Source organism: Gallus gallus, chromosome 8 (genome assembly GCF_016699485.2).
Source record: "Gallus gallus isolate bGalGal1 chromosome 8, bGalGal1.mat.broiler.GRCg7b, whole genome shotgun sequence".
Lineage (NCBI taxonomy): Eukaryota > Metazoa > Chordata > Aves > Galliformes > Phasianidae > Gallus > Gallus gallus.
Window position 1 is genome coordinate 23,810,691 of NC_052539.1, and position 23,185 is coordinate 23,833,875.

Sequence of the window (23,185 nt, forward strand, 5' to 3'; positions counted from 1 at the left end):
CTAGGGGTTAATGTATATTTTTAACTTGGAAATATTTTTTCATCATGTGTAATAAATCTGCCTGTGTAAGTTTTGTCCCCTTTATGATGGGGGTGTGGGAAAAGGAGAAGCAGGTATTTCCATCTGCTGGCCTTAGGTGTGTGCTAACGCTTCTTCTCTTCCTGGGGCTTTGAAGGCTGGGAGATACATCACCAATTTGCAGGTGACACATCAGTGTGTTGCCATAATTCTGTCTGGAATGTAAGACCCCTTACAGTTACACAGATGTTGGTATCATCAGAAAGGTGGTCTTTCAGAGATCTGTTTCTTCTCTTTCTCAGATAGCTAGGGTCTCATGATTGGCACTGGATTTTCCTCCTCGGGAGTTTATTCACGCAAAGAATTGAGCAGTACTTATTTCCTGGAAACAAAGAGAGGTGATTTCTGTGTGACACCACATGACTTGCTTTCAGCAATGCTTCATTAATACTGTTCTCTTCAGTATTTAGACAATGTGTCTGGTTTCAGTTCTCTCAGTACTTGATCATCACTTTGTGCTGCGTGTCTGTGGCGTTTCTCATCTGCTATAAATATACTGTGCCTGCTCAGATTTGTTTAAAAGCATCTGATGGGGTAATTTTGTATTGGCACTCAGAACTGCATGTCACCTGCCCTCCCAAAGTCAGCCGTGTTGTCTGCTCTGCTGATGTGATGAGTGGAGCTGGGTGCTCATGCAGGTTCTGAACCAAGATGGGATGGTTTGGTGAAGCAGTAGTGTGCAAGTCATGTGCTAACTGTGGTTCTGAAGATTCTGCTTACATAGATCTAAAGTACTAAAACCACTTTAGTAGTACTAAAGTTTTCCTGCTGATAGAAGGCAGCTTTTCCTTTGGTGTTCATTGTCATCTTCAGATGCCTAAATGTTCCTTTCAAAAAGCAAACTGTAATTTATGCTTCATGTCTAGCAGTCAGTTGTTGCAGCTTTTTTTGTCAGTGCAAATTAATATGCATGTGCACTGTCAGGCAAGAAATATGTTGATTTAATGTAACTGAGACTCTAAACGCTTAGAAGTACAATGCTTTCTTGAAGTTTTTGCTTCTACTCTCTGTTTAGAGGTGGCTGAGGTTTTGGTTCCTGCTTTACGACTGTATCCACAAAAGTCAAAGCATTGGGCACAGCAGCTGCCTGCAGTTTTCATTTCAGAGCATGCAGTGAGATGAGTTGAGATCTCAAGCAACTTTGGGATGTCTTTGCCACTGTTCCTGTAAATTTTACCTAACCCAGAATGGTTAAAGGGATTAAAGATGCTGTAGCGCTCTGTAAGCACCGCCAACCCCAGCTGTTGTTGCTGTTAGATGTCATTGCTGCCTCTGCTTGGGGAGGCCCTCCTTTGAGAGGGTGAGCTGGAGGAATGGTCTGGGGGCTGTGCGTTGGGGTTTTTGATTTGCCACATTTTACTTTGGCTTGAATAATGAGTGTTGCCTTAGCATTTGACAAGAACAACAGCTATTATACAAGTGGTCCTGTACATGTAGTTAAACTGCAGAGTTTATAAATAGACCTTGTTTCACATCCCTCCTCCCTATAGGGAAATAAATGACGACTGGTGTTATTGCTCATTTGTGTACTTACCTTAGAGATTTCTTTGGCAGCACTGAGTCAAGAACGTACCTGTACAAGAGCCCTGTGCCTGAAAGGTTTTGGAGGCAGACAACAGTAGGACTTAATATTGAAATCTTAATCTTCCCATGCGAGAGCTGACATGCAGATGAAGTAGTTCTAAAGATGTGAAGGGGGATTGAAGGCTTTGGGGAGGGCTGGGATCTTAATTTTGTTTCAGTTTTGTTTGTTTTTAAGTAGACCCAGGCAATATTTTCATTTCCTGAAGAAGATGTAGGTTGCATGGAATGCCATACATTAGGTCAGTTCTGTACTTGATCAAACTTTACTGTGTGAATGCCAGAAAGAAACTGATAAGTGACAGATTATTTTCCTTACATTCCTCAAAACATTCCTCAAAACAGTTACAGGATGCTTTATTTATTCAGGAATTCTTGATCAAGCATAGAGCGCATTGAAAATCCATGCCTACCGTTCTCCCTTTCAACCAAAAGGTAAAACTTCCAGCTTTAAGAATAGCTGTCCAAGTTTTATTTTCTGTAAAAACCTATTTGGGAGTAGAGAGGGGACCAAATGTAGAACATCAACTGCTGTATGTTTTAAAGTCCTGCAGCACTGAGTAAAAGATGTCCTTCCGAGAGTGCACAGTGCGATTAGTGAGGATAGCTGCATGCTTCAGTATGGATACTGGAGTGGTAGGTGCTTCAGTCCTTTAGAGTGAATTAGATTTGCTGCTTCATTGTAATCATGTGAACCAATTAAAGCCGTGTCTGAAGACGGGGAAATGGTCAGTATATAGGTCCACACTGAACTTGTGATTTATCTTGCGAATCTCTTTGCAGACTAAGAACATTACATGCTATAAAGTTTAAACTCGATTTCCACTCCATTAAAATGTGATGCACAAGAAAAGTAAAGGCTTTTATAGCACCTTTTGTGGTTGAGTTGCTAATCAATCTCTGCAAAGAAAGTCAAGGTTGATAGGATTCTGCCCTCTGTTGCGCCAGGAATTGCTCATCCTTGCTCTCAACTGCTTCCAGAACCTGAGCAGGACCAAACCGGGTGGCACCAGGCGTGGTGTCTGCCTGCACTCTGCACTGCCAGCTGCCCGAATTGCTTCTCTTTCCTTCTGCTCATCTGGAGGTGCATCCTCAGCGTAGGGATTATTTTCTTGCTGAGCTCATGCCAGTATTTCTTCTGGGAGCCACTAGAGGGAGCAGTAAGCTCTCGGTAGTGTTCTCCCATTTTAGGAGTGCACTCTCTTGAAAACCACGTGTGTAAGTGTACTCTAGTGAATTGTGCCCCTAGTAACAAAACCTTTCCTTCATTGGAAGTTCTGGCTACTTGTGGGGCAAAAAAGGCGATAGCAGTGCTTCCTACTGGGATATAAGCACTATAGAGCAACAGAAGATGACAAAGAAACATTAGTTCACTCCTTCCATCAGCCAGTGACAGCTCAAGAGGAGTACAGTCTCTAAAGACAGGCTGCTCCCTTGGCTGCTAACCCTTAAATGAGGGTGAGGAGGGGTGAGCTCAGGCTCCACCCCAACAGTCACTCAGGTGCATTGCATGCACCCGAGCTCTGTGGGTTGGCCGTGCCTTCTCACCTGGTGCTCAGCCACTGGTTCAGGCCGCGATCTGGCAATTCCACTGCACTACTGTAATCTAAATTACCTTTAGTGAACAGGATTTGCTGTGACTGCTTTGTGGTTTCCACAAGAGAAAAAGCTGTAGCATAGCTTTAATGGAGTGATATCTCAAACGTGTGGCAGATGAAAGTATTTTATTGCTATGAAGACTGACAGTTCTGGTTCCTGTCTTTTTTTTCCCCACTAAGATCAATCTGATTTTGTTGTCTAGTGGCATCAGTGAAAATAGAGCTGGTCGTAGTCACAGCCATAGATTGTCTAGAAAGAAGTGTTCAGATACTGCTGGAGAGAAGAGAATGTTTCAGAAGGTGACAGCAGGAGAACTTGTTCATGTAATTGCAGAGGTAGCAATGTTTCCATGACCTGAAAGAATGCAGTTTGGCTGTTGGGGTGGTAACAGAGAAGGGATGCAATACATCAAATTAAAAAATAAAGGGGAAGTAACTGAAGACCAGAAGATGTTTTGTGTCTATAAGAAGACAAAATATTCAGGACTACTCAGAATGCTTCCTTTTTTTCCTTTATCTTAAAGGATTGGTGTGCATGTTACCTGAGCTTGCCAGTGTTGCCCCGTAACATTTAAAATATTGCTGGAAAGTTGCTGACAAACTGGAAGTTTAGAACAGTTCCAAGCTAGAAATGGGTTGGATATCTATAAGCAGATGGTCTGTGCCTCAAACAGAGACGCTAAGGAAGAGGCTGAATAATTTACATGTCTCAGCATGTCCTTGCAATTGTTACTAAATCTGTTAATCCAGTGTTCTGTTTTTTCTTTCTTTCAGTCAAAAGACAAAATGATGAGAGGATCACGCCGAGGATGTGTTAGACTAAGAGTGAGTATTATTTTCTTTGGTACTTAATGTCTCACTGTGGATAATATGGTGTAGGGGAGAGAACTGCAAGGAGACTTTTGAGGTTTTGCTCTGTTGCTGACTCTGCAAAGCATTGAAGTAGTGAAAGTATTTAAAGAAAGAAAACGTTAGAGGTCAAGTGACATGCTAGGCTAATTGCGTTCTGTTGTTGGACTCGATGATCTTTATGGCTCCCTTCCAACTCAGGTTATTCTGTGATATTGTATAAAAGCATTGTGTGCTTTATACACTGTCTAAAAAGCATCATAGGGCAAAGTGCAACGAGTTAACAATAAAATGCTGCAATAAAGTTGCTTTTTGCAGTTCTCATTTCATGTGAATACAAATATATGTAGATATAAGTTCTACACCTACAGAAGTTATTCCAAAACTGCTTTCCTTCTGTTCTTCTGGTTTTCCTTTATTCTGTTCCCGTGTCCTTCATTCTGCCAGTTTGGATGCTGTAGGCCCACCACTTGACTGTGCTTCATTCTGGGTACTTGTGTAGTAATGCTACTCAGCCAGTTGTCTGTACAGAAGGAAGGCAAAGTACTGGAGTTCTTGAAAGGGAGGGACAGAAATTTTAAAAATGTCTGCTGAGAGAGGATAAAAACTGGGGAAACAGAGGTAGGAAGTGGGGAAGCTGAGTGCTGCCTGTCCTGGCCTGGGACATTCTGTGGTTTGAAGTGACAGCACTCCACTGAGCTGGGAATGCTGCGATGGCTTTACATGTGCTCAGGTTCTGCTTTGCGGTCGTGCACTTTCAGAAACTTCTCTTGCGTGTGTCCTTTTGCTGTGGTTTTCCCCATTTCTCAGAGAATCTCTGACTCCAGTATACTTTGTGAGGCGCTGATCTAAACAGGGTGAATAGGTCAGAAGGATAATGGACATGAATGGGAGCATTTTGAGTCTTAAAGAGAAATATAGGGAAAGTGATCTGTGGCCTGACACAGAATCTGATGAGTGTTGCAGTAGAACTCTGCCTTTTTTATTGCAGTTATTCCTTCCTTCTGTTGTTAACACTTTCTGATCTTCCTATGGGCTTAATAAAGGGGTCCCAACAACCTTAGTTAGACTCATACAGAGAATCCCTGTTCATCTGCATTTCAGGTGATTTTATTGCACTTTTCCTGTTGTATTGTATTGGTATCGTGATTATAACTTCTTTAAGGGTAATATAAACTCAAACCACTTTTTGCAACATTACATTTCTAAAGGTCTGTAAGATTGTTTTTTTGCATTGTCTAGAAAAATTTAGTCTGAAAAACCATGTCTGCTTTGATAGTGTTGTGAGCCTGTCAATGTGGAGGTTGGCATCAGCCTGTCAGTTTAGGAAGTATTAAAAGTGAACAGTCTGTTCAACATTGCATTATTCATTTTTACTTGCATAAGATAAAAGAATCCTTCTCTCTTTCCCCATCTGCCATGTTCCCACCCCAGATTACTCTTAGGAATTTTGCAGAGATTTGCTGACTCCTTTCTCTGAACGCATGTGGGTTTATTTTGTGAGGGAGGAAGGGGTCTTTCTGCTTTTGTAACACAGCTCTTCTGGCAGATGACAATACCAGGACCTGAACAGATGGGCTTCTGCAATGTGAAATTCTATCAAAGAGGTTTTCTGTTTAGAGTAATTGTTGATTTGTAACTGTAGGTGTGAACATAAACAAACATGTGATTTCTGAAGTACTTCCTTTTTTAATGGAATGCATTTTTAAAAGCTTGTTCCTTGCCTCTTTTTGTTTTATACCTGTGCTTCGTAGGCTCTGAAGTTTCATCTTCAAATTGTGCCCCTTTTTTATTGTCATGAATTATTTAGGAAGGTGTGTTCATAGAAGAATCTGTGTCATCTGTACTATGCTTAGGTCCTGCCTAAGATTTCTGTAAGCAAAAGGCTTTTGGCTGATCACTGGTGCACTGCATGATTACCAGATAGTTCTCAAATACTCCATTTACTCTCGTTTACTCCAAAAGTAATGCCTCCTATTTTATTGCGTTGGCCCATGAACGTGCCAGAGGCAGATGTTGGTGGTATGGCAGCAGAGGTTGAATCTTCTTACCAATATTCCATTATATTTTGTTGCCGTGTGACAGATGGCAGCACAGGGGTAGTCTGACAAAATGATGTCTGACATGGAAATGTGTATGAAGCAAAGATGTGTCATTGAATTCCTCCATACGGAAAAAATGGCACTCGTTGACATTCATCAACACTTGCTGAATGGTTGTGGAGACCAAACAGTGGATGTGAGCACAGTGAGGCGGTGGGTGGTGCGTTTCAGCAGTGGCTGTGTTTACGAGCACGGCATGCAAGCTCATGTTCATCACTGGCAAAAATGCACGGCTGATGGTGGTAACTGTTGAAAAACAGTGTTTTGTAGCTGAGAATTTGCCGTATCAAACAATGTTATTGTGCTCTTTGTTGTAGTTTCCGTGGAAATAAATGGGAGGCATTACTTTCGGAGTGACCTGTGTGTAACGGCTAGTCATCTGGTTGTTGTAATATCATGGTACCAGAAGTATTTGCTGGCTAGGCTGTGCTTCTGAGGTGCCTCTTGTTTAGTGATTGCAGAGCTGTCCTTGAAAAATGTGCTTTTGGAGAACTTATGGCAGTGGAGGGAGAAATGTCTGGACGTCTCCTTGCCTGCTGTATAGCCCTGAGTTACACTGGTTGGTGCTGTTCTTATATAGGATCTGTTCCTTCCTTCCTCTGCCCTGTGGTACCTGCAGCCAGCCTAGCAAAAGGTGTGGATGCCCTCAGCCAGTCAGAGGAGCTGTGAGGAATGTGTGCAAATGAAATTGCCAGAGATTTCCCTGCCCCTAGATCTGTACCAAACTGATTCTGATGTTTTGGTCAACCCAGTGCTTACCCCCTCCTCTGTTGCTGACACGTGTTGGAGCTGACTCAGGGTGCTGGTGCTGCTGTTACTTGCGGTGTACTTGCACTATAAGGGCAGGACGTACCCTTTAAATGGGTTCACCTGCCAGGGATGTCCTCCTGATTTGTGGGAGGGGGCAAGGAAAAAACAGGATGTGATGTTGGATGTCCTGGAGAAGGAGGAAAGAAATTAAGTAAATACTTTGGGGATCTTTGAAGCATCTTGAACTACACCTCATAATTTTTGTTTTGGAGTTGATAGAGGCCTAGAAAGACTTGTTTTCAATGTCTTCCTCTCCTGGGTGAAATTGTGCTATTTTTAATGTATTTTGGGGGGGGAAGGGGGTCAGGAATGGCAGAAGTGGATGGATTTGGAAATAGCTGAGCACAGGTCGCCTTTATCTGATCTTCACATTCCCTTCTGAAATGTCACCACCAATTGGAAGACAAAGCTAGCGGCCTTTGATGCATCCCATTGACTTATTGTTGGTATTTACTTAGGGACTGAAAATTAGACCATGCAGTGTACCAGTGACACAACGTGATGGGACAAATGCATTTTGCTGGAATGATTTTTTCATGGACTGGTGGATGAAATTAGGTCAGGAGCTGCTTTTGTAGAGTAGCAGCAAATGGGTATTTTTTAGACATGGAGAATGCTTAAAAACTATTGCTCCCCATGTTTTAAAATATGAGTTGAAATGTGGTAGAGAGTAGTAGAATATTGTTTACTATAATGATGCTGTAGCATAAAGCCACCATTGCAAAGGTAAAAGATTTGCATTATCATCCAGCAAATCATTAAGTTTTACAAATACTGTTTTATCAAATTCTGTATTCTATTAAAGAACTGACTTACAACCCTTAATTAAACAGAGAATCTGCTCTGTACAGTATTTGGTGTGCTTACAGTTAGTCAAGGCTTTTTAAATTCCAGTGGTGTAGTGATAGAGTGTATGCTGCTGATGTCACTGCTTGCCTTATCAGGATTTTGTTCTTTGTTTCACAGGGAGCTGTGATTGGTATAGACGATGAGGACGACAGCACCTTCACAATAACTGTTGATCAGAAAACCTTCCATTTTCAGGGTGAGCTGACAGAAGAGATTGTTTTTTTTCTTGTAATAGATTCCACTTGTATTTGATGGATGATTTTAAACGTTTGGCAACAGAACAGCGTAAATGAGCACGCTGAGAACATTCTGGATCCAGGGGTGCTGCAGGTTAGGCAGGGATTTACATCTGCAGTGGATACATATGTGCTAGAAAGAGACTGGTTCTGGCAGGATTTGGAGATTTAAAATACAAAGAATAAATCACTCACTGGGAGAAAGTAATGGGCTCCTGATTGTGGGTTTCGCTTACTGAACGTTTCTGATCTTCGTTATCAAGATACAGTTATGCGTTTCTATATGAAGAGAATCAAGACTGGTCGGCAGGTTGCAATTTGTATCCAAATAGAACTTAATGCTCAATTATGAGGAGACTAGAGGCAACATTTGGTTTAAAGGTGGAGCTTTGCTTCAAGATTTACCAGCTTGCGTTCATTTCATCTACATTTCTGTGTCTTGTCTGCCAGTCACCATTTCTCTGCTATTATCCTTTTATTCACATTTACTAACACCAATGCCATCTGCCACTGCTATGTTTCGTCATTGCATGCTATGGTTCACCGGTAGAAAGGGTAAGGTACTATTATCATTGCTATGTACTCCTTAAATGATTTTATCTGCTGCAGTAGAACAAAATACTGTGATAACATTGTCTGGATAACTTCTTTTTTCCTGATGTTAAAATCCTGGGGAAGTTTGATTAAAATGATTTTCGGCTGATGTTTGTTAGTTCCTTTGCTTTTCCTCTAATATGAATTAGCTGAAGAATTAAATTATTTTGCATAAAGCTACAAACTGAATATCCAAGAGGCACATTAGCATGCAAGCAGTTATTAATTTTCATAAGCTGGAACAGTTTTGTAGCATATATTGTACTGTACATATTTTTTTAAATCAGTGATTTGGAAATGGAAAAAATCGTTTATCCTATTGTGTTTGTCTGAATATTTCTGATGATAAACATTTATTGTACACCACGTTGTCGCTGGAATCTGTATTCCTTGTGCTACAATTCTTCCTAAATGCTGCTGCTGTACTCTGGCTTTTCACTGCATTAAGCCTCATAAACATACCTTCATAATGCTGAGCTAACAGTACTTAAATCTACTATTCCTAAGGATAGCTGATAAAATGCAAGGTAATTGCTAATGCAGTAATGGAATGCAGTACTCTGGCAGTCTTTCAGTACTTTGAAGTTAAATACTGCTGAATATTTGAGAACTTGATAGTGGTAAATCTAGAAATCTCTCATCGTTAGTTACTAAGATAAACCCTTTATAATATGTCTCTGACACAGTTATATGGTATGTACTGTATTCTCTATTGAGCAGCTAAATGTCTTAGAAGATTGATAGTATTTGGTATGCAGTGTTGTTATCATATTTGGTATACAATGTTGTATGCCAAATACTGCTGTAAATAATATTGCTAATTTCTGAACACCAGTTTTGTCACATAACATCTCATGCTTTTAATCTCAATTTGTGTACGTTTTATATCAGGTCAGCAATCGTATGTATGCTTTAGTATAAAACTAAGGTCTTGTACAGTATTTTCTGTTAGCTTATTATTAAACTAACATCCCTGCCATCCAGCAAATTGTAATGATGCTAGCACAGTATTAAAATATACGTCTGTAAAGTGAAAAAGTGAAAATATAGGTAAGATATTAGTGCTGAGATATTTTGGTATATAACATCCTCTGTGAAACTATATCTGCAGGTCAATGTAAATGCATACTGTATGCCTCATACAAAGTTTGTTCATTATGTTAAATTCACTCTCTATTATATAGACTTTAGTTTATATGAATTATAGATCATTATCAGTTATGAACAGTGAATGGATAATTATGTAAATACTACAGTATGCATTCTGGGACTACAGAGAATGTAGAACAGACTTGCAGGCTACATGCAGCATTGCTAAGAATTTCTTTCTAAGATTTTTGTTCATGATTCAAATAGAACTTTTGTTCTGTGAGATAGAGCTGTAAATGTATCCCCCTTTGTAAGAGAAGTTTTGTACAAGAGAAGAGAGTTTCAGAAACAGCAACTTTCAAAAAATACTGCATCTTCCTTCTCACTTTCTTTCACTCCCAAAGACAGGCAGAGGTCCAAACAACGTGGGGTCTAGTTGGGAAAATGTCAGAGTTTTAAAAATATCAAGATTTCAACCATCTGCTGACCTGTATGTAAGTTAGAGTCCCATCTGCAGAGGAGCAATTTCTCATAATGGCTCCAGAGGAAAACTGTTTTTGTGTACTCATACTTCTCAGTACCGATTGGTGAAGATTTGGATCTGCTTTTGCCTCAGTGAAATGTTGCTGACGGGCAGTGATAGAATTTGAAGGAAACAAAGGAAAAATTTCTTGCTGGATTTTGTATTTCTTAATTTCAGTAGCTTCAGATTGCACTTCTATCAAACACTGCAGAGCTCTAAGTAGTGCGATGAAGGCCAGATAAGTCACTTAAAGTTGTCAGGTTGTCAGGAATGTTGTTTCCATGTGTGTGAAACTGAATTTCTGAAGCACTAAACCTCCAGCATCTCCCACTAAGATTTGTCTCCTACTGGACCTTGGGAAATTCAATCCTTCCAGTGTGTAGTTTGCATTTTGTTGCTGCTTGAGACAGTCTGCCCCTGTTCTGTTTGCAGCCAGGCTTTTAAGTGGCCATGTTTATATTGAAAATTGGTAAAAGTTGAGAAGTTTTTATTATGAAGAAAGTGCAGGCTTTGAGTGGTGACTGCAAAAATACCAAATGGCATCCATACACTTAATACCTGATTATAAAGGAAAGAATGGAATTGAATACATATGGGTAATAAAACAAACAGCATGTTTTGATTTTACTGTCAGTGCAATTTTGGCTCTGCCATGCAGATTCCTTCCCTTTTTTTGTTGTTACACATTGCAGTATTGGTACCTGTTTACTCTGTTGGGTTGTAAAGGAGGGGTAAAACATCTACAGGAATTTTAAAATATATTTAAGAGTAATGTATTTCATCTCCTGATTGGTCCTTGTTTGGTCGTAATATATTATACAGTTACGTGGCTTTATTTTAAGGCTTCCAAATGAGGTAGATCTCAAGGCGTTCATTCCCTCATGAGTTTGTTCAGTTCAGATGCACTGAAGACATTTGGGATAATACTGTAAGTTTAATGAACCTTCCTGTCAGGAAGCTCTTTCTTGATACTGTATGTTTTCATGCTGCAATACATATCCCTGTTCTAAATATTCCATAACCTTCAAACGCTGTGAGTTTTTTTTCCCCCCATTTAATATCTTCGTCTCATCACCAACTTATAAGCACTTCCAATCTGGAAAGTAAGTTCTGTCTTTCATATCACTGCTGCTCTTTCTGCTCACAGGGATGCTCATGACTTGAATTCAAGAGTTCAAGATAGTTTGGCAAGTGTGCCTTCTTGATGTTCAAATTGCTATCTAACTTGAAACAATCACAGCTTTTATTTGTACTGAATTACTTCACTAAGCATACGTTGTATTCAGAAACAAGAATTCAGATTTTTAAACTCCTACCTGAAAACTCAGCTCTTATTTGTACAGCACTCTTCCTTGGAAGGCAAACAAGTCTTGTCTCCACTGCTTTGTGTGTGTAATAAAGAATTGAAAGATTGGAGGCGGTCCAGTGCATTGATCTGAGATGATTTTGCTTTAGCTTTTGTCTCTCCTTTCCTATTCTTGCCACAAAAGTAATCTGAGAGAGGAAGCAGGAACATTGCTGTGCAGCTGATTACCCATTATGTGAGTCCTGTCAGCTGGTAAAGGTAGATTTTTTTTCCTTCTTCCCCATCCTGACCCAGTTTCTAGTTTATTTTGTGATGCATAATGCATAGCATCCCAGCTGAGAAAAGAGGGGAGGATATACACAGCAAAAGGTAGTGCTGTAAATGCAGGGAATTTTTGTTAATGTGTGATACAGTGTTTACCAAGGATATCCTGGGGCCCACAAAGGCCTTAGCTGCTGAGCAGTATTACAATTTGAGATTGTATTTGTGTTAAGCTGTCAAAATTAAGTATAGTGGCTTTAGATCTGTGTTTCAGTACCGCCTGGGGAAATGCTCAGTATTTATAGCTTCTTGTAAAACTTTACCATTGCCCACCACGTGGAGTACAGAAACTTGCCCCTGTGGTGTAAGAAGGCAGTTGAGTCCATCACATTACCCCATTTAAATGACACTTCAGGAATTGCAGCCTTCCCTCTGAAAAATCTGGAGAGCTTTTTAAATTTTATCTGATATGGAAAAATGCCCGCCAAGGGATTTTGGTGTAAAATCTTGTGTGCTGGTTTCCTCGGTGATTTTCCTGTCTGTTATGACTGCATCATTTATCCTGACTTAACATTTTTCAGGGCTTTTTGGGGGTTCTGGTGATGCTGAAGCAGCAAATCCCTCTCTATTCTCTGCTCAGCAGTGCTATTATAGTTAAGAAGAAGAGCAGCTATGTGAGGGCAAAATTTCCAGACTTGTCTCTTCATAGACTTACAGCAGAGCTGTGCTATCTGTCCTCTCTTCTCATGACAGAATAGCTCTGCTTTCTAAACCTGACAAGGTCTGTGCTACACGGCGTTCTGCGGCTGAAATAATCCTCCTCTGTTCAGCAAAACTACAGAAATTCCCCTGAGAACCAGAAGTAGGTTTAACTTTTGCTGTATGATGTTTTCTGACACCCTCTCTATTCGCTCTATCTGTTGGTGTTTTTTTCTTACTAAATTCTTGAGTGAGATTTTGGGAAGTCAGAACTTGTGGCCAAAGTGCAGGGAATGGCTCCTGGCTCTGCTTTTACTGTTCATGCCATTCCTTCTTGCACCCTCAGCATCCTGTATTACAGTTGTCTACTGTTGAAATCATTTTCTTATCGTACCATAAGTTTACCATCTTCAATGGAGCTGCCTGCATTCGGTTTTCATGGTAGAAGATCTTGAAATTTATGTGAAAATTAGGAGTAGCAAAGGAAATAATACTTAGAAACAGCATCTGTATATGTGGCACGTTGTATTATTTATTTATTGTATTTATTGTTTTTTTACTTTTGGAACCAGTCGGAATCTATTACGTGAATTCAAGGTATGATACATAGCAGCTATTCTGAAAAGGAGCTTTGTGAGTGCGAGGAAAGGGGGAGAAAAAGCCAGGAAAGGTCTCGTTGTGAGGACAGAGACAGAGTGAGAGGTTCAACATTTTCTTCTGTTTTAACAAGAAATTCCAGGTTTGACACTTGGAATTGACACTTCCTGATGAAAACATAGTACTTGCAGATTGTCTCACATTGAAAAGTGCTTGATTAGTACATTACAGATTGTTTGTGAATTCCCAGAGAGAACCAATAGCTTCCTGACCATAGATTGCCTTTGTCACAGAAGTTTCCGCCCGAGGCTGTGTTTATGCACTGATTACAGAGCTCCCTCAAAAAGCAACCCGTAAATTTGATTCCAAATGACAGTGAAGCAATGGGGAAGTTGTAATGAGGTAACAGTGAAGCAGCACTTTAACTGATTTCTTAAGATCACATATAAAGCTTCTTAATGCATTGCGCACAGGAGACCATTTGGTGCTTTTTCTTTGGACAAGATTAGACTTTATTTATCTATAGTAACTGCACCGGAGTCTTCAGTGGGTGGAGGGAGAACAAAAGGAGGGTTGGCTCCCATGAATGGATGGAGAATGGCATGAGGAGCATTAGGAGAAGGGGAAAGAATGACTGGGACAGCTCCAGAATTATACAGAGGGGATAAGGCACTGAGATGGTGTTCAACCTACTGATAGATGTGGGCACTGTGTGTGTTAGAAGGATACACATAAGCAATGAAATGATGGTATTTTGGTATGTTTGTATGGAACGCTGCTTCATCTCGTGTCTTTCTGTGGTTTGAAAGGCCCTCAGTGACTTTAAAAGGCCGCTTCATTAACCACAGAACAGCCCTCTGGCATTGGCTACAAAGTGTGACTTTTCTGCGTTATTGGGCACTGCTGATAAAATCTCTCTATTGAGATTGGTGGTAAAAATCCTATTGATCTCAGTATAGGAAGAATCTCACGTCTGTCATCTGGATGTTTCTGTGTAAGGCTACTGCATTACTTCTGACCTTGGGAGAGAAAATATGGGATTTTTGTGTCCAAATCAGTGCCACTAAGTTTTGTCTGGATAAAGACTGCATAATTGACTCTATTGACTCTGTGGGTGTAATAGACTTTTTTTTCACTGAGTTCTGCCCGTAAGTAGGTCACAGTGAATGAAAATCAAGTATGCATTTCACTGAGACAGCACGGTGTATTTATAAGTAACCTTGTGTTTTTATAACTAAATCTTGAGGCTTTTCTTTCATCCTGATGCCTGTGTAGACACACACGGGGGAAAAAAAGGCACCAGCTTGCTAATTCTGAGATGGTGTTTTGTAGTTTCAGTGTTCCAAGTACTGCTGTGCATGACCTAGAAATGCTGCTGGGAAGCGTATTGTGGAGAGTTCTCTAACTTGCTTATATCTAATCTTTAGACGCTATCAAGCTTAGGCCAGGAAAAGTAATGCATTACTTTGTACTTTAACATTTGGTTAAAGTATAAACACATACAACATCTTCACGGCAAATACAGGAACTCTAAATTACAACATCTATTCTGTATTTAGGAAATTATAATAAAGGCTGAGAGCAGTTCATGTGCCACCTTTTCCTCGTAGTATAGATATATTTTTTAAATCCCTGTCATATCCTGCCTGGCAGTTTGGGAGATTCAGAGGTATGAGAGCTTATTTTGGGCCTTGCAAAGCATCCTTTTCCCGAATAATAGAAGGCCCTCAGCAGAAGCCATAATTCTCATCTTTAGTGCTCCTAAGTGGAATCACAAGAAATGCAGTTTGTACAAATATTATTATCATCCTAAATCTCACTGCAGTGTGCCTGCATACTGGTTAAGTGCGCTTCTCTTACAGGTCGTAAATAGGGCTGTGATTGCTTTAAGGACCCAGTGGCTGTCTGTGACATGCCTGAGATGTCGCAATGAATTATGCAGGTAACTTTCGAAGGATGTGCTGCAGACTGAAAGGATTAAAAGGTTAAGCATAAGGGAACACATTGTAATTTCTCTTCTAAATTCTAGTTCTAATAGAAAAATGTAACAGGAGCTTTACTGGCACAATCATAGTAAATTTGCAGTGTTTCAGCCTTCAGTGATCCCTGCCTCTTGCATACAGCACCGAATGTATAGCTCTGTGGATTTAGCTGCTTCCATTTGCAGATGTTCACTGGCAAATTACAGTAAGAACTGAGGTAACGATGCTTGCATTTACAATAGAGAAGAACACAGGGACTGGTTTTGTTCTCTCAACTGCAGATAGTATGGATATTTTGGTGGGTAGCTGATGCCCAATACATTTACATTTGGCTGACAAGGTAGCTACTGCATTAACCCACTGGGCTAAGGCCACAGCAAATACTCATATAGTGATGTGGGCTCCTTTATTTCACTGCTCTTTCCAATTAGTGTAAAAGCATTTCAATCACCTGTCAGCAGCTGAACACCTCTATGGCTTTTAAATGCCAAAGAGTTCTCATTTAGATATTGTGTTCCTTGTTCGGTTTTGTAACTGTCAGTCTAGCTAGAATTGGCTTAGGGAAAGTAACTCATGTCTCTCCCTTGTTCCCTACCCTCCATCTCTTTGTCACAGCTGTTGTGAAGAGGGACCAGACACTGTTCTTCCACATTTAGAAATGCATAGATACTGGTGACATTCCCTGGTCCTGATACTAATGGCCTTATCCCAAATATGTTGGCAGGAAGAAATTCTGGAGTAGGATTTCCCATAAGAACTGGAGCAGAGGGGAGTGGTACTAACTTTGAAATGGAGCCTGGGCAAAGCATGACAAAGGTCAGGCTGACTTCAGGGTGCTTGTGACAGGGACACTATGGGATGGGGACTAAGGAGCAGGGTGAGTCTCCCATCAGCTGAAGAAATCCACCAGCTGGTGCAGAGCAAGTACTACACGGTGTGCATCACAGTCTTTTTAGCTGAAAAGGTATTGGAGTATTTTTATTTCTATTTTTTTCCAAAGTAACCCTTTTTAAGGGTAAAATGCAACGGATAGCCAGCTTTTCCTACAGATAGATGGATATCAGATCTCTGACCATTGTGTGCAGGTTTTTCCCATAAATTGTTTCTAAGTATGTTAGCTAATCTCTTTTTTGAATGTTCCCATTGATTTTTTTTTCATCAGTGATCTTTTGGCAGCTGTTCAGTTCTAAATTGCTTTTACCATTAGGGAGCTTTTACTTGCACCTAATCTCACAGCAGCCATTTTGGTTAGATTTAATGTAACTTCTCTTGCAGCCTGCTTTACTAAAATCTGTAACCTGCTGTTTCTCCATGATTTTTTTTTTTAAAGAGTGTATAGAGGAGAGCTGAAAGGATCCCTTAATGGGGAGAAATGGTCTGAAAGTTGGGTCCTGATCAGAGAATGCTGACAAGGTTACAGTACTGTGTGTTTATGTGCTGTAAGCTGTCTTCTCGTGGTGATATTTCTGCGTTTTTACGACAGACGTTGTCTTAGTAGCAAGGCTGATGAGATTTGTGCTTCTTACCTACAGATTGATCACGCAATGCTACAGCATTGTCATTTCTCGTATATGAGAAAAAAAGTATAGCTTCTTTTTTTTCTTTCTGCTGAACCGTGGCAAAAACAGCTGTAAGATGGGCGATTCAAGGAATAGAACCTCTGAAAGTTCTGTTTGTTTATGAGCATGGGAAAGAGTTCAGTTTTTGAGCTGGACTGAGTAGTTGGTTTTTAGATCTTCCCTGTTGCTATAAGCCTTCTCTGTTCTGTGAGTACAGCACTCGATACACAAGTCTAAATGTGATAACCTTTATTAACGGGCCACTGTGTATAGAGATTAGTGTTTAATACAGTGACCTCCTTTTGCTGGCAGTCTGGAAGGTCATAGGAAGTCTGCTGCAACACAAAGATTAATTCACTGGTCCGCAGCTTAATTGTTCCTTTTTCAGTTAAAACAGTCTCAGGCAAAAAAGCTTGAACACAGGATTGTTGTATCACGTAATTTGTCAATTACATACCAGTCTGGTCCAATGACTTGTGCCACAGTTGTCTAATAAGGTGTTCTTTAGGACCAGGAGACAGTTATGTAAAAAACACAAATAACAATGAAAAAAGCAAGCCTGAGAATCCTTACATACACTGAAACATGTCAACCACTGCCACACAGAACGTGCATCTGAAAAGTTGGCAAAAAGCAGGCAAAGGGGTCTTGCTAAGGAGACCTTAGCTCTTGGCTCTTGCTAAGGAAAGCCAAAGAAGTAAATAACAATTCAAATTAACATGGGAGGAAAATGTACCTGATCTTGAAATGAGTGCTGAAGTGTCAGCTATGCTGGGAAAAGAACAGGATGTTTGTGTGCACGTGTGCTTAGGTAAAAAGCCTGCAGCTAGCCCCTGCCAAGGGCAGGAGATGATTCTTCTGTGGCTTTCTCACTTTCCTTCCCTCTCCCCTTCCACTGGCCAATGAAATGTGCCTTAAGGGAATGGATTTGTGAGAAAGTAATAAATATTTTATTCAAAGGAATTTTTATTTTAGCTATTTGGAAGACCTGTGGCGGTATTGAGCATGGGTGGGTTCGGGCTGCAGAATTCTGAAGAATGAAAGCAATAGAAGCAGAAGGATGAGAATGGGGAGACTGAAAACAGCATTTTGAGACTGGAGAGTATATTTCAGTATAACTTTGAGATATTTTTTCTAACCTTCATAATAAGTAAGGCAGATAGGAATCTTAGTTCTCAGGTGTATAATAGGTGCCAGCTCACTTCAGCTTTCCTTGCTTTTAGCAGACTTCCTGTTTCTTGTAAGCACCTTCCACTTGAATGAGGAATGAGAAACAATTGTCAGTAACTATTCTAAATCTGTATGGGGGTCAGTTTATGTACTGTCTACATAAGGCCTCTGTTGTTATTTGTAATGCACCTCGTGTCTCCTTACTCTGCTCCTCAAGTTTTTAAACACTCGTCCAGCACAGCAAGGAGCTCTTTGAGACCAGCGCAGTGAAGATGTCACATCAGGATTTATACATGTCTGTATAGATACACTTCAGGTTATTCCTTGTTCTTCAAGGCTCAAAGTTACTAAATTCACACTGAAACAGAATTTTAGTGGATAACTTAGTACAGGTTGCTTGTAACTAACAAAATGTAAAATTATCTAATTAATTGAGGATGTGTGTGTGCAGACTTTCTTCCCCTGTATATCCCTAAAGATGGACAAGGGACAAATAATCCCTGAAATAGAAATAAAGCAGAATCACTCTTACGTAATATTATTATATTTAAATTATTCTGTCTTTCTATATATATATATATATATATATATATATCTGTTGAGCAGAAAAGCACTCACCTATTTAAAACGGGCTCAGATTAAAATAGGTTTGTTTATATAACAAGTCATGCTTTCTCCATTGTAAGTAATGATGAAACTGAAGTACACTCGTGGTGGCAGTGATGCAGTAACGCGGCCGTTCTGTCCCCTTTGCTGCCATGGTGTTAAGTCATTCTTTAGAAGTGTATCTTTCTGATGGTTTTTTTGTGGTTGAGAAACCCAAACCAAATATTTGTAAAGAGAACTACAACCCTGACAGAAGTTATGCTTAGAAGAGTCTTGTGCATGCAGAGCCTCACTGAAGTGCACTGTGATGCTGCCAAACATCTCCATACCTGAATGTTGTTGCATCTAAATCAGCCTCAGTTTTTATTACTATTAAAGGATTACTAGCAAAAGTGGCATGAATTAAAATAATCAGTTGTAAAGAAACTTAAATTCATAAGTGAAGGAATAATAAATTCTTAACTTGAGCAGGGACTGAGAATATCAATAGTATGGAGAGGAAAATTTCTACAAAGCAGAGATTTTTTTGCCTGCATGATGACTTGAAACATCTCTCCCGTAAGGCAGATGAGCACAGTAATGTTATGGAGCTGTAACCATGGAAAAATAAACAGGATATTAAGAAAACTGTGGAATTATGTCCTTGATAACTTAAGATAAATATTATAGTTTCGCTTCCATATTTAGTGAGAACATCAGATCTGTTTGCTTACGGCTTTTAGTGCGTGAGACTCCATGTAACTTAGCAATATCTTTGGACTACTTTTCAGCTCGAGATGCTGATGAGAGAGAGAAGTGGATTCACGCTTTAGAGGACACCATCCTCCGCCATACCCTCCAGCTGCAGGCAAGTTTCACTTTCGCTCTTACTTCTCTTACTTCTCAGAACAACAAAGTACAGTGCTATGACTGCTAATAGCAACCAAATCTTGCACAGCATCTGCTTGTTCTGTGCCCTGTGCGATCAGACATAGTAAGATACCAGTATGAGTACCAGAGATTAGGTTCTAATCTTCCTGTCACTGTCTTCTTGTCTTACCATCATGAAAAGTCAGCATGAAACTTCTCTTCATTAGCTGTTGTTTTAATTGGTTCCAGACTGATAGTCACACGTTTAGTTCTTTTTTCTTTTTTTAAACTGAGAGTTGGTCCTTTTTGAGTCAAGCAGAATGAGACGTCTGGAAGAGTGCCGTATGTTTGCGTGCCATCTCGTTCTGAAATTAGAGCAGTAACATTGAACTTCTGTGAATAACAGGAATGGTACTTCTGTTTGAACCCACTGTACAAACTGCATGCTGGTAATTCAGTCAGTGGTTTTGAGAATGGATGGTGGACCGAGGGTGGTTCTCAGCACTGTCGTGCACCCGAGCACGTCTGTGAGACTCAGTAATCCCTCAGAAGCCCAGACTTCAGGAGGGGATTTTCTCATCCCTGGTTTGTCTGATGGCAGCGCAGAAATACAAAGGAGGTGTTTGCTATTTGCACTGAATAAAGGTTTAGAATGTTTTGAGTACAGTGAGAGAATTGTCTTAAAGGCTGTCATTGTATAAACATAATAAAATCCTTAATATCACAGAAAGGGAAGGAGCTTATAAAGACTGATTTATGTGACATTTACTCAATTTGAAGAATTAGAGCAAGCCTGAATTGATCCCACTTGTGTTTTCTCAGTCAGTTTACTTTAATTTCCTGCTAAAAACTGCTTGGCAATGTTTCCGGGTTTTTTTTTTTTTTGCCTAAAGAACTTTTTTGTGTTCCTTCAAAGGCCACAACCAATTAAATTATTACTTTACCTAGTAATATTTGGGGGAGTAAATCAAAATCGGTGAATAGTAAGAAACATCTGCAGCCCCCTGAAATAAATTCAGCACTGAGAGTAGCACCTCACGGGCCACACTACTGTGCTCACCGCTCCTTCTCAAGAACCGTTTCCAATATGCCGGCTGTAGAAGCCGACGCGGGACGAACCGCCGCTGCAGCCCCACCCGCGCAGCGCCTCGTAGTGGCAACCGCCATTCCCCGCGGGGCGGGGCGGCCCCCGGCGGGCAGCCAACCCGGGGCCGCCGTTCCCGTCATGCGGACGGAGGGGCCGAGGCGGCGGCACGCGGGGTCGTTTCCCCGCCCCGCCGGAGGCGGCGCTATCGGGCCGGGCGCCGCGCCAGCTCCGCCGCTCCGTGCCGCTCGTGTCACCGCTGCGCGCCGAGGGATGGCCGGTGTGAGTACGGGCGGGGAGCGGGGACGTGGCGGCGAGGCCGCCGGGGGCCGAGTCCTTCCTGATTGGAAACCGACTCCGCCCCGAGGGCAGCGCCGGTGTTCTCCGGCCGGGCTCGGGTTCCACACCCGAACGCCGGTGGGCTTCCTTGATCCTTTTACTTTCTCTTATTTGGACGATAAAGACAAATTAACTGTTCAAGGAGGGTTATTGGCCACGCAGTTACGGGGCTTAGAGTGCCGTTGCGGAGAGGATTTTCTGTAAAGATGCTTTCTGAGGTGGCCCAGGCTGAAGTGTGGATCGCTCTCATATAGAACTGTGCAAATAGATACAAAAAGTCCATCTGTGTTTGCCCCCAGGTATATACCTCTCTTGATTCCTTCATCAAATTTTCATGCAGCTTCCAGTATTTTGTGAAGAACCATCTGGTCATGGAGTCTTCAAGTTCAGAAAATGAGTCATTAACTCTGGTTAAGTTCATTTTTAGCGTGAAGCAGATATCTGTTAGCCGTGAGAAAGTTTGCTGAAAGGAGGCAGTGTGTGTGTGCGTGAAGCTGATGGCGAAGCACGGGGCATTGGTGTGAGGTGGAGAGCTGCAGCAGCGCCTGGGCGCTCCCTGCTCCGATGTAAGCTTGCTAGCTTTATTTGGCCACAGTGTCCTGTGGTGTTCTTCAGCCTTTAGAATGGTTTTGAAACATTTGAGAAAAAAAAAAAAAAAACTTGTGAGAATGAGCAATGGTCAAAGAACTGGGGAAGAACTGAGTCATAAACACGTAGAAATGAACAAAGTGACGTTTGCTGTCCAGAGGGCTGGCAGTAATATGGTACCAAAGGGAACAAAAATCGGAAGGAAGCACTTCATATACACTTGTAATCTATTTTTGCCTCAATTTTGAAGCTGAAGTCTGTTGTTTTCCTTGCTTTCTTTGTATGTTCTTATATTAAAAGTAAGTTACTCTTAGTTCTTAGAATACAACCTTTATCTATTGAAAAGGCCACAGCAGATGGTGTGATAGTGTTGGAATCCCCCTGTGCTTTTCCCCATGCTCCTCACAGATCCTGCGCTGACCATTACCCTGCCAGCAGCTGTGCAGTGACAGCACGTTGTTTGCTTCACACCCACAAGCGATTAGGGGAAGAGTGTACCTGAAGTGAAAGGTTGTGGCTTGGTTTCCTTCTTTCAGAGGTAGGCAGAGGTGGGGGGATGATAACGTGTTTCAGATTTTTTGTTCCTCACCAGAATTGATGACAACCACCGGTTCCAATTAAGAAGGAAGTGCTTCAGGTCTCTTTGTTCAGTACAGAGGTCCTGCTTTCCTCTTCAGTCATCCAAGTGGCACTGTAGTGCTGCAGGTGCTTCTTGGTTCTAGAGTTGGCCCATATTAAAACTACTTGAAGATAACTCATGTTTCCTGGTACAGTGATAACGTGGTTCATTCTTTTTTTGATTTGAAAAGTGCAGGAACACTGTTAAAATATCTATCTGCTTTAAAGAAACAAAAACAATAGCAAAAAACCACCAGGAGCTATCTGTTTAAAAGACTCCAGGAAGTTTTCTCATACCTTAAGGGAATATAGGAAAAAAGGTGAATAAATTTAAGCATCGTAAAAGGCTAATTGAAGGATATAGCAAAAGTGTCTTTAAAAAGAAAAGATGCATCCTGCTGTGGACAGCTTTCTCTTTTCCTCCCCCAGGAAAGCTATTCTACAAGAATAACCCTCATGAAGTCTTCGCTGTTTCCTCTATCTTTTCCCTTGCGTCTCTGCCTCCATTCAGCTCATTTTCCACACAGGCTCCTATTTGAGAAATACATTAGAATTCTTCTGTTAGGCTTCTTCTGAGAGTGGTGAAATTTTTTCATCCCATCCTATTTGAAACAACGGGTTGAAATTAGGCTGGAATTACTTCTTGGCATGGACAGGTTTTGAATAGAAGTACATTAGTGATGTGCACAACTTCTGATTTGAAGGACAGGGGAACAATGTATAAAATCCTTCAGTGCTAGCAGTGTTGTAAGGAAAATGAGCCTTATGCTGCTATGTACATTTTAATTGTTTTATATTTTGCTCTTACCCTCTCATTTACCCTCTCCAAAAAGGATGGATACATATGAAAGGATTGCAATCTGCAGGACTCCTACCGTGAGTTTTCCTTACTCAATCTCAGATTGGTGTGCAAACTCTTTCCTGGGACAGCTGTCCTGTCTGCTCGTCCCCTTCCTGGGCCTCTTGCAGCTCACGCCTGAGACCCCTCCTTGGGTGGGTCAGTGCTGCTGAGCTGCCACAGATGTGAGCATTGGCACGAGCCCTGTACAGCCCAGTCTTTAAAGTTCTGGTATGTCCAGAAGAGGAAACCTCATGAAATGGAGAAGAGGTGGGAAATTGAGGGGAAAGAATGCTGTTTTATTTTTTCCTACAGCCTTATCAATTTTTAAAAGTTTATCAAATGTGGGATTTTCTGTGGGAGGAGTGAAATACCAGATG

General features: G+C 41.0%; 1 protein-coding gene and 1 long non-coding RNA gene across 8 annotated transcripts in view; one reads left to right on the forward strand and one right to left on the reverse strand.

Annotated features, from left to right (window-relative positions):
* OSBPL9 (oxysterol binding protein like 9) overlaps positions 1 to 23,185 on the forward strand; it is a 53,076-nt gene that overhangs the window by 4,140 nt on the left and 25,751 nt on the right. For 3 of the 7 annotated variants that reach the window (XM_422468.8, XM_003641708.6, XM_046944877.1), the window contains exons 2-4: positions 4,032 to 4,082; positions 7,985 to 8,063; positions 19,260 to 19,336. In XM_422468.8, the coding sequence (XP_422468.4) occupies positions 4,032 to 4,082; positions 7,985 to 8,063; positions 19,260 to 19,336 (207 nt within the window). Of the gene's footprint in view, positions 1 to 4,031; positions 4,083 to 7,980; positions 8,659 to 19,259; positions 19,337 to 20,629; positions 20,705 to 21,757; positions 21,888 to 23,185 lie in introns of those variants that run through there. The other 4 variants (XM_046944875.1, XM_025152942.3, XM_046944876.1 and 1 more) reach the window with 4 other exon arrangements.
* On the reverse strand, positions 13,088 to 20,670 carry LOC121111418. The gene is made up of 2 exons (XR_005861881.2): positions 20,283 to 20,670; positions 13,088 to 19,703 (listed from the first exon to the last, which is right to left on the reverse strand). It is a non-coding gene; the product is annotated as an uncharacterized LOC121111418 (long non-coding RNA).